We start from the raw sequence: 17,145 nt of genomic DNA, 5'->3' as shown, positions 1-17,145 counted from the left end.
AAACTTGAGGCAGAATGGTCCTTACTTTAATGAAAACTAAGACATCTGAATTTCTATAACAGAGACTAACCATTACCTAGCAAAGCACTGTGCTGGGAGGTTGGGTTTTCTTTTTTAGGTTTGGCGTAACGTTGCTGAATGCTAATAGCATCTATAACGCTGTTTCTGACTTGTTTTGCTGTGCGAAAGAAAGCAGAAAATAGAAGCACTGGCTGTAGGAGGCGAAGATGTTTAAAGAGAAATGTACTGCAGGAAGACTTCCACTGTAAACCTGCAGTCCTCAGAAGAGCCAGAATTTCATGTGGCAAACCTCTTGTTGTCCAAAGAGCAGCGTCCAAATGCTCCTTGAGCTCCAGCAGCTCAGGGCCATGCCCACTGCCCTGGGGAGCTGTTCCATGCCCACCGGCCTCTGGTGGCCAACCCTCCCTCACCCCCACCTACCACCCCTCCCCTGGCACAGCTCCATACTGTTCCCTCAGGCCCTGTCACTGCCCCAGACAGCAGAGCTCAGCATTGCCCTCCGCTCCCTGTGAGGAGCTGCAGCCACCATAGGCCTCCCGTCAGCTCTGGGCTGAGCAAACGCAGGGACTCAGCTACTGCTCACACAGCAAGCCCTCAGACCTTCAGTGTTCTCATAGCTCTTCTTTGGCCACTCTCAAACAGTTTTATGTCCTTGTCAGCACAGGGACAGATGACTGGACTGGCAGCCAGTAGAGGCAACGCAGCAGTGAGATTGTTCATAATGCAAGTAAATTAATATTCCAGAAGTCTCCTGCAATTATTTGCAAGTTCTGATCAAAACAGATACTGAGCAATCGCATCCACTTAATTAATAGCAAACGCTTATTACAGAAACAGACACCAATATTAATCTTCCATTTTCCTTTGTTAAGTGTACATAATTATTCATCACAGATACTATTTATATTCCAACACATTGCAAAGTGAAAGAATGCTCTCATCCTGGTTTTATCATTTCTAGATTAAATCACCGTTTTTCTATTTCTTCCAGTCAGCAGACCGGGCCCACAATTTGCTCTCCCAATGACAGGCAATTCTTTTAAGCACATTGAATTATGTTTTCCAGGTGGTGGCTCAGCTGAAATTAAATGGCATTCTTTTGTATAGCTCACTAATACAGCTATAGTGCACAAGGAACGATGACAACTTCAACGTGACATTCTAGTGAACTTGGAAAACAATTTAAACAGAAGGATAAGAGGCTAGGACAAGGGGGAATGGTTTCAAACTAAGAGAGTGGAGATTTACATTGGATATAAGGAAGAAGTCTTCTACAATAAGAGTGGTGAGAAGGTGGCACAGGCTGCCCAGAGAGGTGGTGGGTGCCCCAGCCCTGGAGACACCCCACATCAGGCTGGAGGGGCTTTATCAGCTGTAGGTGTCCCTGTTCATTGCAGGGAAGTTGAGCCAGATGGTCTTTAAGGGTCCCTTCCAACTCAGACGATTCTATGACTCAAAGTCTGTTTAAATTCACGTATCTACTGTTGCCTTGTGCAACAAAGTAGGAAGAACCAAGAGGCTGTGGTGAACCACAGCAGTTGTGAGTGAGGGTCATATAGAACGCCAGTACGTAGATATATAATCTGCACCCCCAGCCACTGACAGATCCCTGCTGCATAACTGAATTACAGCACGGCTGTTGCAGGCACTTTTTATGTGCTAATGGCTGGAAAAGGCCTAATGAGCTCAGCCAAAAACCCACTTGGGCTCCAAAATCAAATCAGCACTGGAACTTTTTTTTTTAATCTCTTAGCATTAGGTTCCCCAGCAGCTGGCAAAGGGCCAAAGTGCCTCAGACTAAGGTCCCCAAGCTACACACATGCTCATCAATGACAAAGTGCCCTTGGAGCCAACAGGGATCCCACTACATAGTTCTAAACTGGAGCCCATTTAAGATTAAATCTTTAAATTTTCTTTATTTTGTCCACACAAAGTCCATTAAAAACAAACAACTTTAAGATAAAAAGCAGAGGAAGGTCAAATTAATCACTACCAGTAGTTATCATAGGATGATTTAGGTTAGAAGGAACCTCAAATATCATCTAGTTCCAACCCTTTGCTACGGGGAGGGTTGCCAACCACTAGATCAGCACTAGATCAGGTTGCCTATAGCCCCAGCCAGCCCAGCCATGAACAACTGTAGGGATGGGGCATCCACAGCCTCAGCGCTCTCTCTATGAAAAACTTCCCCAACATCTATTCTAAATCTCCTCTCCTTTAGCTTAAAGCCACTATCTACGCATGCAGAAGTTGATTTCCCTCCTGTTTATGAGCTCCCTTTAAATACCGGAAGGCCACTCTCAGGTCTCCCCAGATCCTTCTCTGGACTGGATAAGTCCAGCTCCCTCAGCCTGTCTTTGTAGGAGAGATGATCCAGCCCTCTGGTCGTCCTTGTGGTCCTCCCCTCCCCTTCATTGGATAAAGTCCAACAGCAGTAACCACATGCTCCAAATGAACTGCATACTCAAGTACTGTCCTGAGTGAAATCTGCACAGACACGTAAAAGAAAAATCCAAGATATTTGTATTTATTGATGAATGTACAGAAAGTAGCTGAGGTATTTTCAGCTAGCAGGAATCACGTGTACTGAGGCAAAAGAAATCACGTCCTAGAGTTTTGCAAGTCGATAGCAAATTAGAAAGGCATAGCTACTGGAGACGAAGCAAAACAAATGCACGTTTATGACTGCTGTAGTAGCCCTCATTGGCAGTGCTTAGTCTGATCGTGGAGCAATAGTGCCTCCCAATGGCAAGAGGTACAATTCCTTCAAGTTTGAGTAAATATTTGTGAATATTTTGCTTTTCTTATTTACATATATAGGCACAACATCAAGAGATCTCTCTGCCAAGAAAGCTTTAACACAGAACTACTGACCAGAAAAAGCTTTGCTAGTGAACAGTGGCTAGCAATGACCTGGCCTAGGTATCCCCCACCAAGACATCCAGTCCTCCATTCGTAAGAAAAAACCTCAATGACAGCAAGATCTGAAACATGGTTAACACTTAAACACACGGGTACTGCTTTTTCTTACTTGATGGTAAAAACGATTCACCAAGTAAAATTAACATTTTCCCCTCTTTTCTGCTATCCTGAAACAGGTCCCGATTGTTTCAGTTCCAAGAATCTTGCACTGCAAGCCCAGAAAAAGATCCTGAGTAAAATGGCAACCAAAACCATGGCTAACATGCTCATCGATGACACAAGCAGTGAAATCTTTGATGAGCTGTACAAGGTAACAAAGGAACACACCAGAAACAAAAAGGAAGCCCATAAAATAATGAAAGACCTGATTAAAGTGGCAATAAAAATTGGGATCCTCTATCGAAATAATCAGTTCAACCACGAAGAGATGGAAATTGTAGACAAGTTCAGGAAGAAGCTGAACCAAACTGCCATGACAATTGTCAGTTTCTACGAGGTAGAATACACTTTTGACAGAAATGTTCTTGCAGAACTTCTGAATGAGTGTAAAGACCTTGTGCATGAACTGGTAGATCGGCACCTGACACCAAAATCCCATGGGCGCATCAACCACGTCTTCAATCACTTTGCAGATGTGGAATTTCTAACTGCCCTGTACAGTCTTGATGGGGATTGTCGGCCATACCTCAAAAAGATCTGTGATGGCATCAACAAACTACTTGATGAGAAGATCCTTTGAAACTGTGCGAGAAGCAAGAAACCAGCCAAAAAACTTCTGACTAGAACTGGCCACCCTTCATAAGCCACTGTGAGCATGAGAGCATCCTTCCTGCTCTTCTTACTGCAGTCTCCAGCAGGAGCTAGAAAGTGCTCACTTGGCACACGATGAAGGGAAAAATCTAAACCAGAAAGCTATCAGTTTTAATGTTTTGTTCACAGATAACTGAGTCTTTTCCAAGGTGTGGCATGAAAAAAACTGCTGATATATTGTTCAGAAATAGATTGCTGTACATCATGATCTTATTAGCTTTGTGGTCAAGGCTGAACACGTGAAAAGAAAGTAAGCTCAAACGCATGGCTGTGTTAAAATAGGTGATGGCAAAAGAGCAATGCATGGAATTTACCTGGGCTGCCCTTGGTGTGTACGTACGTACTTTCCAACAGCAAGTGAAAATGCTTAGACAGAAGGTAAGGCTGTGATGCATTAAGCTCTTTTCTTCTAAAATGATCAGAAATCAGTGTGAGACTGCATCTCTGAATTCACATGGTATTTAAGTCTATTTAGGGATAAAAAATAATACAAACAAGTAAATTGGAATAAAATTTAAAGAGCTGCTCTATGAAACAATATTTCCATTAGAAATTTTTGGCTTATACTCAAAAAGTTTCATTTGAATTTTGAAGAACAGCTCAGCGACTGAAGCTCAAAGGCAATCAAGAAAAAAACATATAAAGTAGTTCCTTAGTTCTCCCAGTCTCAGGTGCTGCGTATTTGATAACATTGGATGAGTTTGGGCTGGAGATTATGCTGCTCTTTGCATTCACACTGTTCTGTCAGAGCAAAATATTCTTTGTGAACATTTTGCACTTTTGAAGAGGAACACAAGTAACCACTTGCTGTACAAAGCAACATTAACATCTCATATCCTCAATAGATAACATTCAGCCTCAGTAAAGCTCCATTTTAGTGTGTCCATAGTATTAATTTGTGCCAACAATGACAAAAAAAGAATCCCATCTGCTTTGCTCACAGTGCCATCTGAGTGCAGTATATCCGCAGCCCTTTGAAGAGAATGCTACTGACTCTGGTGAGCTTCGTAAACAACCCATTGGTTCAGAGTGTTCTGCTTTTTGTTTTTAAGCAAAATACACTGATGTCCTGAAACAAAAGATGGTTTGCAAAGAAATACTGGTTCCTGTCAAGTTTTACTGTCATTAAGGAGGAGAACCAGAGCAGATAAGCCAGCTTGCTGCTTGCAGAATCTTACAGCTGGGTTGATGCTGGCTGACCCTACATAAAGGAAGCATGTGCAGAAATTTCTCCTTGCCCCCTGCCTCTTTTCTCTCAGACTCACCTCAGTCTGCCAAGACATTCAGCGTCACAGGGCTTCTCCATTCTCGTGGCACAGCAGACAATCCCATATATTTGAAAGCCATCCCTTTCTAAGGAGAACTTCGAAGCACTGTCACCTATTACTTCACGACAACAAAAAAATTGTTTTCCCATTTAAGATCTTAAATACAGAGGTAAATTCTGTTCTTATTCTTCTGCCTTTTCTCACTCTAACTATTGTACTTCCCTTCATACAGCTGAGAATACACACACCTAGACTATGTATTCTCTGCAGTTGTGCTAGAAGATCCATTCCCAAAAGAATGCATTTTGAAGCAAGTGAAAATGGCAGCACGAAACATTACTAGAGCAGTTTGATAACAATGTAATTCTCCATTGTGTTTCCTTCAACCATAAAGAGTATATTCAGTAGCAGTGAATATAGACTATTCCTTGACAGCTTAGCATGGGAATGAGAAATGAACTTTTGGGACTGGAAGTCTATTAAGATTTGCCTTACAAGGTTGCAAGTTTCAACATTCGCAGAGTCATATTTACACACACCATTAGCTGCTTTCTTTCTCAGAGCACGTACCTGTCAACCAATGCTTTTGAACCATAGTTATTATATCCAACACTCCTGTTCCAGTGCACAGGTCACATCTGTGTGTTTGTTTCTCCTGTAGCAAATATGTAAGTTTGGTTGTTTGGATATTTTTTTTTAAGCCAGAGCAAAAGATTATTCAACACTGAAGATGTCCAAAACAAAAGGGATATCCTGTATACGTGACTTTATTTTTGTGTGTTGCAAGTGCCAATATTCCAGATTCTGATATTTTAGACGAGCCAGCTGAACACCTGTCAAGTTATTTATAAATCAGAGTAGCCTTAAGATGTTTTTGAGTATTTATCATACTTGCATATCCAGTATATTCATTGTTTACTTTTGTACTAGTAGCTTGGTATGTAACAACATTGCTAAATACTGGCAATGGTCATCTTAAATATATGATGTATTATCATATGTGTGGATTAAAAATGTGTGATTACTGTCCTTTTTTTCTTTCATTTGATTTCTTTATTCTCCTACCGAAAGTAAATTGAAATTAAACAGTAAGAGGAAGGAATTGGTTTAATCTTGTCATCTTCCATGTTTGCAACTCTTGACCACATTTTGTGAATGTAGGAAGGTACATGGACAAATTAGGTGTTTAAAAGGAAACCGGAAAGCAGCAACAAAGGAAATCCCCATTTTTCATACTTTTACATCATTAGCATTTGAGCAAACAATGACCACTGCTCCATCCGTTCTGCAGTATGGTTCAGGAGCTTTCAGCCTAAGAACCTCCCTGTAAACCACATGGAGGACCTGCCTTCAGGGCCTGGCCTCTCCTCAGGCAGAGCCTGAATGGTGCCAAGAAGGTACCTCTGTGCAAGGGCCAGAGCAGCTGTAACATGCCTAAGACCTAGCTCTTTAGCAAGTATGTCTTGCAACTATTTCATTATTTGATTTAGTTCCTATTTAGCTACGTGTGATTTAAGTTAGAAGACATTCCTGGCACAATTCAAATCCCAACTCTGAACATGTAGATGTAAGAACTTACCTGAATTCTTTAACAACAGAAAGCTAGATATATTCTTCTTTCCTTATTCCCCCCCTCCCCCCCCAAAAAATGCATTGTCAGCAGTTCAGGACTTGCAAGCTAACTGGCACAAATGGAGAAACGTTTATGGAAATCTCAGTAAGTGGTACTTTAAGTCACACTTCCAGTAAAACACTGCTCTTAGGTTAATTTTATTAGTCATACCATGGCAGGACTTGATATTCTCTGCTTCACCACTGCCAATTTTATAACACAGAAACGTTAATACTGAAGAAATCCTTAAGAGTGACTGCATTTGGCATCCTAATGAAGTTGCAGATGTACCACAGAACAGTACATTGCACTGAACAAGTAATCTTATTTGTGTTGAAGAAACATTCTCATAGAAAGGCATATAAATGACTGACCCTGAAAAGACCAAAAGGGAAAAGACAACTTCCTCTTCCCACAGAAACAGAACTGCAAAAGCAAGCCTTACCTGCATGACTTAAGCAGGCCTACTTCTATTTTTACCTGCTATGATACACACCTTAGATCCAGAAAAAGACACCTTCTTATCACACAAATAATATAGCCTGAGGGCTGGATGGTGGGACAGACAGCACTCACTAGGAGATTTTTATCTTCCCAATATGTAAAAAACATCAGGCAATATCATTTCCAAGCTATTTGCAGATACAGAAGGCCCTGAAGACAGTGCTATTCATTACACAAATTTATCCAAGTTCCTCCCAGGCTAAGGAGGGGCAGGGAAAAGTACAAAGTACTTTTACCAATTTTGGCTCTTTCATTAAAAATACCTGAAAATACTTTGGGAACAGGAGAAGCTGATAAAAATACAGATCCCATATAACTTCTCTGCCAACTCCAAATATGCCCTGAACGCTAAGATGCCTGCAGCACGCCACAGTGAAACAGTGAAGCCCCCTGGTACCTCAGGTTCTCCAAAATGCTGTTCATCCACCTGTTCAGAAAGTCAATACACTCAGAGCATCCACCTGTTGTCCTTGAAAGTAAAATTCTTCATGCTAATTAGATCACACGCTCAGTTCCTTCTAGCCCACTTCTACACATCTTATTTCACTTTCCCAGAAATCACATTAATCCTTCAAGATCCATTAAGTCACAAAGAAAGGAAACCAAGTCACACACAATCCCTAAGTAAAAAATCCCTGCATTTTTCACACCTACCGTCATTAAATTCCAGACCAGAATTGGACTGCATCACTGCTTTGCCAAGTCATGCACTGGGGGTGAAGGTTAAGACCAGAAAATACCACTTCAGCTATGAACAAGGCTTCACACTGCTGCATTCTGGTGGTATTTGCAGGGCACCAAACAAACTGATTACTCCTTAATTAAACTACAAGAAACGTAAAGACTGTGAGGGATTAAGAGAATTATTAGCTGGGCATTCTGGAAATAAAGACTAATACGTACAAATTCTGCAAAACCCTTTATGTGATATAAGCATAATTCTCTTCGAACTGCGTATTTATAGCTTACCATACATTATCATACAGTGGAAAAGGTCAGGGAGCATTTACACGAGTTATAGAAGGCATTGCTTTTTCTCTTTTTTAAACACTAGAGCAAACAACTGAAATGCTGAAATGGCTTAAATGCATAGGCCAAAAACATACTTTCATTACACTTCACATAATTAGAAAAGTCCAACAGCATAACAGAAGTCAGATTTACCAGCAGAAAAATCATTTGCTGGAGATTATCCCACTATCAATCCATGTTCATCTATATAAACTTTCTTGAAGTGACAAGTAAACATTAAAGTATGCAGAACATTAAATATATTTACAGGTTCAGTGCACTTAAATTGCTCAACAAGGTACTGAAACAGCAATAGAAAAGGAAAGGAGCTTCGCTTGTGACAATACAAGCAACATGACTTAAAAAAAAACTATTAGCACATTAACATTGTTATGGTGATTTCACAAACATTTACCAAAACACAGCAAACAGTGCTTTATTTTCCTCTCCAACCAGTGCTTATTGGGTAAGAATCAACAGAACTAAAAGTTAAAACTTCCTTGTTAATATTCAATTTCATATTAACATTCATGAAAAAGAGAATCCTACCATAGACATCATTTACACTACGTCTGAACCATCTGGACAATTTTCATGTTCTTAAATAAAACCACAGGAATATATATAATTTTTAAAGTATTAAAGATTTCATATATTGTCTAAATTGAGAATGTTGGGTTTTCAAGGCTGTGAAGTTATTACCGGAAGAAGAGACAATCCAAACACATTCATCATAAACACTGGACCAACTCAGAGCTCATATGCCTTACTGCAGCTCCTGGGCATGCACACACAGTACAGCCACATCTGTCATATTCAAGCTATTCATAATTAGAAAATGTAAATGAAGCTTTCATCACATGAATTTTCTTAGACAGAGAATCTAGCCAGATTAAATATAAGGTGTCTGAAAGGCACCTCCATGATCTCAGACTTGATCCACATGAAACATCTCAGACGTGGCTCAAACACTGGGAGTGCTGCTGACCCCTAAGGGAAGGGAACTGGACTGAAACATGAACAAAGAACTGCAGACAGGAAGTAACCTGAAGAGTCTTAGATCCCATCCCATAAGATGCTTTCAATTTCACATGCCTGTCTCCTACCAAGATCCTACTAAGATGTTACCACTTACATACTTCAGTGCTAAGCCAAGATCATGGCAGGTGCATACTCGTTAAAAACTTTCATTTTTAAAATACTTAATAAATCTTGTTGCTACATAGGTTATTCTATACAACCACTAATGTGGGTCTCGTTGCCACCAGCAGTGTTTAAAAAACAATTTTAGAAAAATTTGAGATCATCAAATGAACCTGGCAAGTGTTCAAGTTTGAGTGCATAAAAGAGATCTGTTTGCTTTAAAATCAGATTTAGGTAATCGCTACGAAGAATGACTGCTGACACCTACAAAAGCTGCATAATGAAAATAAGTACTTTCAGTCATTTACAACAGAAGAAATATACATTTCACTTGAACAGATAACAGTACTTTATGGATTATTTGGTAGTCACTGTACAGTCCTGAGCATGTTTTTGCAGGCATATTTTAAGTCGTCCTTCCCTCTCAAGTCCAAGACTAGTGCCAGTTGGAAGAAAGTTGTGAATACTTCTGAGAAGCATACTTTAAATTCACTTTGGTAATTACCAGTGTAACTCTATAAATCTTTCACTTCCTTTTCACACCCCAAATAGATTAAGGCAGGTACTGTAGTTATCAGGATTCTTCCATCACCTTTTGACACTGATAGAGCAAACCATCTGGAAGGGCAGAACAAGGTGATCTGAACCACAAAGCCAGCATCCCTGAGTGAGTACGACAGTGCAGCAGACATGGCACAGATGGAAGCAGCTGGCATGCCAGTATTCCCTCATTACCTTAAAATAACAGAAGCCACAGGAAAAAAAGAAGTGAAGTAACAATTAGATAAAGCTATAGTATCATTCACAAACCTCTGATTTTTTTCCCCACAAACATTTATATCCTTTCCTTCGGTATGCTTACAAGTTTGCCCCCTTATAAAACGTACTGTTTGTTGTACAGCAACCTTTGCACAGAGCCGAGTAAGGCCAATAAAATCCTTATATGTCCCTGTGTTTACCATGCTCCCAGATGTTCAGTTTTGAAGTGTAAGGTACCTGTTTCCACGTATTTATTTCTCTAGAAAAATAAGTTAGTAAGCAATCTTACAGCATACCTTCACTCACCTATAATATCAACAATGTGGAGTTTCAGCTTTTGATGCAGTACACTCAGAGCTGCTGAGAAGGAATCCTGAGAAGATGGCATTTTAATATTCTGTTTCACATCATTGGAAAGAGACAACCACAGCTTCCCAAAGTCTTCTGTAGTCATTTCCATTGGCCTAAAGTTCACCACAGATCACAGTAAGATAAGATACATTAATCAGAATCTGGTCTCCTAGAAGAGATTCTATATACAAAACTTTCTGAATACAGCAAGCATCATACTAGTGCAGAGTAGTTTAAGTAAACCCCTGCTCTTCACAACTTATCATTTGAAAGTTTCTGCATCTTGCTTTGGGTTTCTAAATTAAAATACAGATTCTATTTATGCAAAAGATCTCCCTAGTTTTGTTGTTTGTTTTTTAAGTCATGAAATTAACAAATTACTATTATTAAAAGTAAGTCCAATTACATTAAAACCAGTCAACTCAAGATGAAGCCTTGTGCTTTCATAATCAATACTTAAGACAATCCTGCACTGTCTTGTATTCAATTGAATATACACATCTTTAAAACTGCAGTTTTGCTTACCTGATGAAATCCAGCAATGATAAAGGTATTGAAAATTCAAGGTGAGTTTCAATTTCTGATTGGTAATTAACAAAGCCAGAAATAACTCCCTGTGTACAGACTTTGTCCATCCACACACCTCTCTGACAACATTCCATGCTCTGAGATTCAATCACAGAAAACTGACAGGCAGGGCTCTCCAAAATCTGCATCATTTTTTAAAAGAAACAGTATCTTAGTATCACTGATCAGACTTGCATTCTCTTTCAAACTAAAGGAATAAAGTGAATTCAGAAATGAAAATTCATACATATTTCTTACAGAGGCAAGCAGCAGGAAATCAAATGAAGATGAATAAGAAAAATGAGATGTTACATTTACATATCAACTGACATTTTAAGTTTAGTACGGAGATTTGTCATTACCTTTTAGGAGAAGCCTAATAGTCATATCACAGGCTTGAAGGAAATGCTTAGAAAAAAAAAAAGAATGCCTACTATATTGAACTAAATATGACAAACTAAAATGCAAATGAAACAAGAACTTCCAAGTAAATTTGAAATATAATGGAAAGTTTCTTACCTGAAAATGTTCTTCTTTTTCAAACACTACATTCACAGCCTTAAGTGCAGAAGTGTTTTTATTTGAAACAAATACAACGAGCAGCAAAGAGTCATCTTTCCACACCTTATATAAATAGAGAGCTAAGGCATCACTCTGACAAAGTTCTGCTACTTCAGAGTGAGGGAATTCTTCCAGTTCTTCTGCTAAGGAAGGGAGCAACACTGTTTTATTGGCATTTTCACATTGAGAACTTGGAGAAGGCTGAAGAATTTCAATATTACTATCAGCAAACAAAGACAATGGGGACAGTCTACTATCTGAAAGCTTGTCATCCAGGCCATGCTTTTTTACAGACTGAAGTGTTTCTTCCACAGTATCTGCAGAACAAAGGGAAGGTTTTCTTAACATTGTGTGTTTATCTCCATCACAGACTTCTTTAGTAACAGGTACAGTATCAAGTAAGGGACCAAAATCTGATGCAGCTCTATTTTGCATATCCAATGCCTCCTCATTACTTTGGGCTTCATCTATCTTTGATTTTCTTTTGAACTTCTGTGTAGATAAATCCACTTTCCCCATCTGAAAAGTAAGAAGGAAAACTGAATATGGAAGGAACTTCTACCAACAAGCTCTGTAAATGTTAACACCAAAACAGAAGGAGCAAGGACAAGTAACAACCAACAAAATTAATCAAAGAACAGCTCTTATGGAAGTGTAACAAACTGGTAACAAAAGCTGAAGCACAGTAGGTAAGAAGAAGGAAGTTCTACTGAACGGGATCTACTCTTGAAATTGCTTGATCAATATCCAATCTGTTTCATGCTTAACAAATGATCAGATTACAGTGGTAACTTCCAATAGTTTTCCTATGTCTTGGTGTCATCTTTCTAGTTCTAGAAGTGTCCATTTGATCTCCATTTCCATGTAGGTATTTCTAATTGTAAATAAGGTTATATACAAACTTCTAACTGCCAAGTCACAGAACCACTTACCAGACTGACACCAGTGTTTGATCCCAGCCCAACAAACAATGTTGATGCTAGCTGCTGCTTTTCTTTTTCTTCCTCAGAGAGGCTGGAAACTTGATCAGACTGTGACAAGGGACATTCAGCCACCCGTCCTGCTAGTAAGCTGCTACAAGACACAGTCTGTGGCTCATCTTCTCTCCCTACTTTGCTTTCTTTTTTTGGAAGATAGCCTTCTTTGCCCCAGAGCTTCCTTACTCCCTCCAGTTTCAGAGTATTTGTCCTAAAAGAGGGGAAAAAAACAAACAAGATAAGCTATGTGAACATCGTGTTCATAAAAGCATGCTAACACTCTGCTTTAAACATCATTTGCCACTTTGGCACTTTAATTTACATAGTGAATAATGGAGTACAAGGGAATGCTTTCCAATCTGTGGAAGTTCTGTGTTAATAATGTTATTCACCACCTTACAGCACCCTGCAAACACATATTCAAGCTATACTGCAAACTCTATACCTGCAGCCTCCAGGTCATCTTTATAACATATTTGAATAGCAATTTAAAAGTGAACACAAGTAATATGGAGTCTTTCTTTCCAGGAGTCCCTAAGTATGTTCAGATGATTCTACTCCAGATTCTTTAAAAATAATATAAGTTAAAAACAAATTAACTCACTCTTTATGCCCCATCTCAGCACTGTTACCAGACGTATCAGAACCAAATGATAAGCCAGTGGGGGACTGTCTACCAGCCATACCAGCCGAGGATACACTTGAAGCAAAGGACAATCCATAAGGTTCAAAATTCAGAGCTGCAATACAGACAGTCTTTTAGAATTACAGTAAAGGCTCAAACAAGTAGGAAGGAACTCTTTCTGAAAAGAAATCAATATGCTGTACTACAACACTTCTCATGCTATCCTAGTCAGGATCCTATCCTCATTAAAAACAAATTTTTCCACTGAAGTTTCATTTAGACATGAGACATGAACAGCATAAATGACTTTATAGAGTATCACTAAAATATCTGCCAATTCTTAATATCTGCAGAGCAAAATACTGCATCAGATCTATGCTGTTCTGTTTGCTCATGCACCTACATAACACATTCTGAGTTCACAGCAACATGTCCATATACCACCATCTGCTTTACAAATATTCTTGACATTTTGGGCTACAAATTTATTTTCAACAAGACAGGCAAATCAGGATTCAGGCCACTCACCTTATCTACGCTTTCTGAAACAAAATGTAGTTTGAGTAACTAATAAAAATTGTCTTGGACAGTCCTTTAACATAAAACAGTCATTGTCAGGCAAGAAGCAGAGCACAGAACCTCCACTACAGCCCTGAAGCTATACAGGGTATAGCTCCTTTTTCTCACTTCCACTCAGTCTTATGCTTTCCTCTTCCCAAAAAGGAGGGCAGAAGTGCTGGAGATCTGAGAAGAGGTCTCCCGACGCAGGAGGAGACAGAGCTAATAAAATGTTTGTTCATTCTTGCTTTTTTTTTTTAAATATGGATGTTGTTTTTCAAAGACCTTGTGTCATATTCAGATTCAAACACAAACACCACATAAAAATTAGTTACCAAAAAAAAAAAACAACTTCAAATTAATAAATTTCACTAGACTGTGAAATGGATGTTCTGTAGTCACCTTTTTCCTGAGAAAGTTTTTCCTCTTGTCTCTGGTGATGGGGCTTGTATGGTGCTGCACCCCGGCCAAGTCCCTCAGCCACAAACTCATCCAGAAAAGATAAGGAAGCATCTACCTACAAAGAATTAAGGAAAATGAGAAAGTAACGAATACATTTTCTATATATTCTGATATTATCAGAATATTTTGTCTTACCAGAAAGATTAGGATCTTTCGTCTCCCATATCTAAAGCTGCTGTATTCCTCTCATCCATTAAAATGGTTTTACATACAGAAATTGTTTTTCAAGTATATCGAAACAAATTTTGAGCTAGAGATTTGTAACTTAAATCAACTCCTCCAATATTGACTTTTTAATATAAAAAAAAGCAGAGTGGATGTTTCCCAAAGCAGTGGATTCTACAATTATATGAAAACACTAAAGGAAAAAAAACCTCAAGAATACCATCCATAGTTTTGTTAAAGCTACTTCAGCTTACCGAGTACCATGGCACTTTATCATAAACATAGGGATGTGCCATATCTGAAAAAGTGTTTCTCAAAACTCACTTTAAGCAGACTGAAGACTGGCACCAGTCAGAATTATCAAACAATTCATTCTGAAAATGGCTTTTAGCAAAATATTTAACTTCTCAGAACTACAGGAAGGTTCAAGAACACACACTGCAGACTTCTTACCACCATGTCATTACAACTAGCATCAAATGGAAGCAAGCCCTTCATCAATACTTTGTCTTCACACAAATGCTTCAATTCAAAAGTATGTTGTCTCATGCAGGTATCTAGAGAGCTACTGAATTCCTGGATTAACTTGTCAACTGTTTTAGAAAAAGAGGCACGCGATGCTATCTTGGTGACTGCAGCCATAATCCATGCTTTAGTTTCGGAGGTAACAAAAGTCTTCTTCAGTAAGTTGTGCAGCCTTGTCAAAATAATTTCTGGATCAACATCTGTAGCAAGGCTGGAATATTCCCCCAAAACCTATGCACAAGCAACAGAGAAAATACACAGTCACACACAGCAGTGCTTTCAGTTTTAAAATTAGTGTGTAGTGTCAAATAGTAACAAAATTAAATGCATTCTGCAAACCATCACTGATGCTCAAATAACTGTTGTGTTTTAACCTGGAAGGCAGCTGAGCACCACAGTCGTTTGCTCACCCCCAACTTCCCAGTGGGATGGAGAGAGAATTGGAAAATAAAGCAGAACTTGTGGGTTGAGATGAAATTATTTACTAAGATAGAGGAAAGGATAATTATTATGACAAACACATATACACACAAAAAAAAACACGTGTTGTAATTGCTCACCACCCTTCAATCAGTGCCCAGCTAGCCCATCAAGCAGTGGAAGAGAACAAGAGATGGACTCCCACTCCCTTCAGAATTCCTTCTGCATGGTATCATATTGGACGGAACACCACTTTGCCCAGTTTAATTCAGCTGTCCCAACTCTGTTCCCTCTCAGCTCCCTGAGCCATTTGCTAAGAATGGCTTTGACTCTGTACAACACTGCTTAGCAGCAGCTACAAACATCAGTTATCAACATTGTTTTTCTCCTAGAACTAAAACATAGCATCAGACCAGAACACTGAAGAAAAGAATTCCATCCAGCTGAAACTAAGATCTTAAAAGGACCTTCTATGCAAATAAAATGAAGAGATCCTGTATGAGTAACATCTCTCTACTGGATTTGAGCTCCAACTTTTTTAATTTTTTCAGTTTAAAGCTGTTAACACTGACCAGCCAACTAGTAACTGGTACAATAGTCAGCACCACTGTGCTGGCTCCAACTGCTCCAAAATGCTGCTGGTTTGACTGATGCTGTATGAAGGTCATGACTGCTTGTAGTAATGTCAGAAAAATAATCTGAACATCCAACTGCATATCAAGAAGGCATTCCCAGCATTACTGCTGGAAGACTGCTCTATCAAAACTACACAATTAAACTACCTCCAAAGTGCTTCAACAAGACTTATTACTTTTCCAGCCTGGCAAATGCTTGAAATGATCTTGTTTCTCTCTGTAGATTCCAATTTGCTTTACAAAAATCAAAGAGCTGTTTGAAAAGAAAGCTACACATAGTAATTAAGACCTTATAAAAACACAATTTGCTTAAACCACAGCCTCTTCTTTGGATGGTAGTCACAGCTCAACTAGGTACTAAAAAAGCTGCACAACCAGCACAGTAATTGGGCAGTTACCTGCAAGGCTAAAACTGCATTTAACAACCACAACTGGCCTAACTGACAGAGGTGGAAAAGCTTTCAGCACGCAGACAGGTTGATGCTGCTGTTAAACTCACAACTGCGTATTCAATTTTGACCATGCATCTACCTTACCCAACTCATGACTTGAAGGAACTTCTGCGGATAGAACACATTTTCCTCTTCAAGTAATGCTAAATAAGACCGCACTGCATATGTCCGCAGCTGTTTATCTTCTTTTCCATCATCAAATCCTGGAAAGGAAAAAAGCATACTTCACTTGTAACACAAATGCCACTTGCTACATCAAAGCACATTTTCAGGAAGCCAGATGATTAAATAACGTGCATAATTCTTCAAGTCATGTGGTGATTTACCTTCAGCCAAAAGCCTCAGAAAGTTGTTAGGGATATCAGGATACAAAACATCACCTCCAACTGAAAACACTGCATTCATGGTTTGGATGAACCACTCGTTGTTAGGAGCATACGTGTCCACACGTTAAGGAATGAAGCGCTAAGGCCTAACTTCACTTCTTTTTAGTTTGCTAATCGCTACATTCTAAACTGTGAATGAATGAACAAATGGTAGTGTGAAAAAATGCTTTAATGAGGCTTCACACAATAGAAAGAGACCCGTTCACAAGAATTTGATCTAGAAATCTGCTCTACAATACTTGAAGCTCACACTGGGCTCCATACTAACTATCTGGCGTACTCTTTTTATTCTGTTCATCCAGCCTCACTTAATAAATGATACGTCAGCTCTTTTCAGCAGTTCTGCAGCTGTTTTACTAAAGAATAACAACTGTTGTTAAGTACTCAAGAAAGCAATGTTGTTTTCATATA

The 17,145-nt window shown here is 39.1% G+C and overlaps 2 protein-coding genes across 4 annotated transcripts in view; one reads left to right on the top strand and one right to left on the bottom strand.

Annotated features, from left to right (window-relative positions):
- Window positions 1–6,050, top strand: part of TNFAIP8L3 (TNF alpha induced protein 8 like 3) — a 41,476-nt gene extending 35,426 nt beyond the window's left edge. The window contains exon 2 of the mRNA XM_003209469.3: window positions 3,120–6,050. Coding sequence (XP_003209517.1) covers window positions 3,120–3,682 — 563 coding nt within the window. The 3' untranslated portion in view covers window positions 3,683–6,050. The remainder of the gene's footprint in view (window positions 1–3,119) is intronic.
- Window positions 6,051–8,039: 1,989 nt separating this feature from the next.
- On the bottom strand, window positions 8,040–17,076 carry AP4E1 (adaptor related protein complex 4 subunit epsilon 1). 3 transcript variants are annotated; one of them, XM_003209468.4, is made up of 10 exons: window positions 16,675–17,068; window positions 16,433–16,551; window positions 14,770–15,072; window positions 14,092–14,206; window positions 13,111–13,246; window positions 12,462–12,717; window positions 11,488–12,048; window positions 10,927–11,111; window positions 10,357–10,514; window positions 8,040–10,026 (listed from the first exon to the last, which is right to left on the bottom strand). In XM_003209468.4, the coding sequence occupies exons 1-10, from the start codon at window positions 16,751–16,753 to the stop codon at window positions 9,866–9,868; spliced, it is 2,073 nt and encodes a 690-aa protein (XP_003209516.2). In that variant the 5' UTR covers window positions 16,754–17,068; the 3' UTR covers window positions 8,040–9,865. The 3 variants fall into 3 exon arrangements, with proteins under 3 accessions (XP_003209516.2, XP_019474993.1, XP_019474994.2); XM_019619448.2 differs by having other exon boundaries at window positions 9,937–10,026; window positions 10,347–10,514; window positions 16,675–17,070; XM_019619449.2 differs by lacking the exons at window positions 8,040–10,026; window positions 10,357–10,514 and adding an exon at window positions 11,331–11,376 and having other exon boundaries at window positions 10,934–11,111; window positions 16,675–17,076.
- Window positions 17,077–17,145: the final 69 nt, after the last annotated feature.

The sequence above is a fragment of the Meleagris gallopavo genome, chromosome 12, assembly GCF_000146605.3.
Source record: "Meleagris gallopavo isolate NT-WF06-2002-E0010 breed Aviagen turkey brand Nicholas breeding stock chromosome 12, Turkey_5.1, whole genome shotgun sequence".
In the NCBI taxonomy this organism is placed as follows: Eukaryota; Metazoa; Chordata; class Aves; order Galliformes; family Phasianidae; genus Meleagris; species Meleagris gallopavo.
The sequence above is the reverse complement of the archived record's forward strand: the minus strand, read 5'-3'. Positions and strand labels throughout refer to the sequence as shown.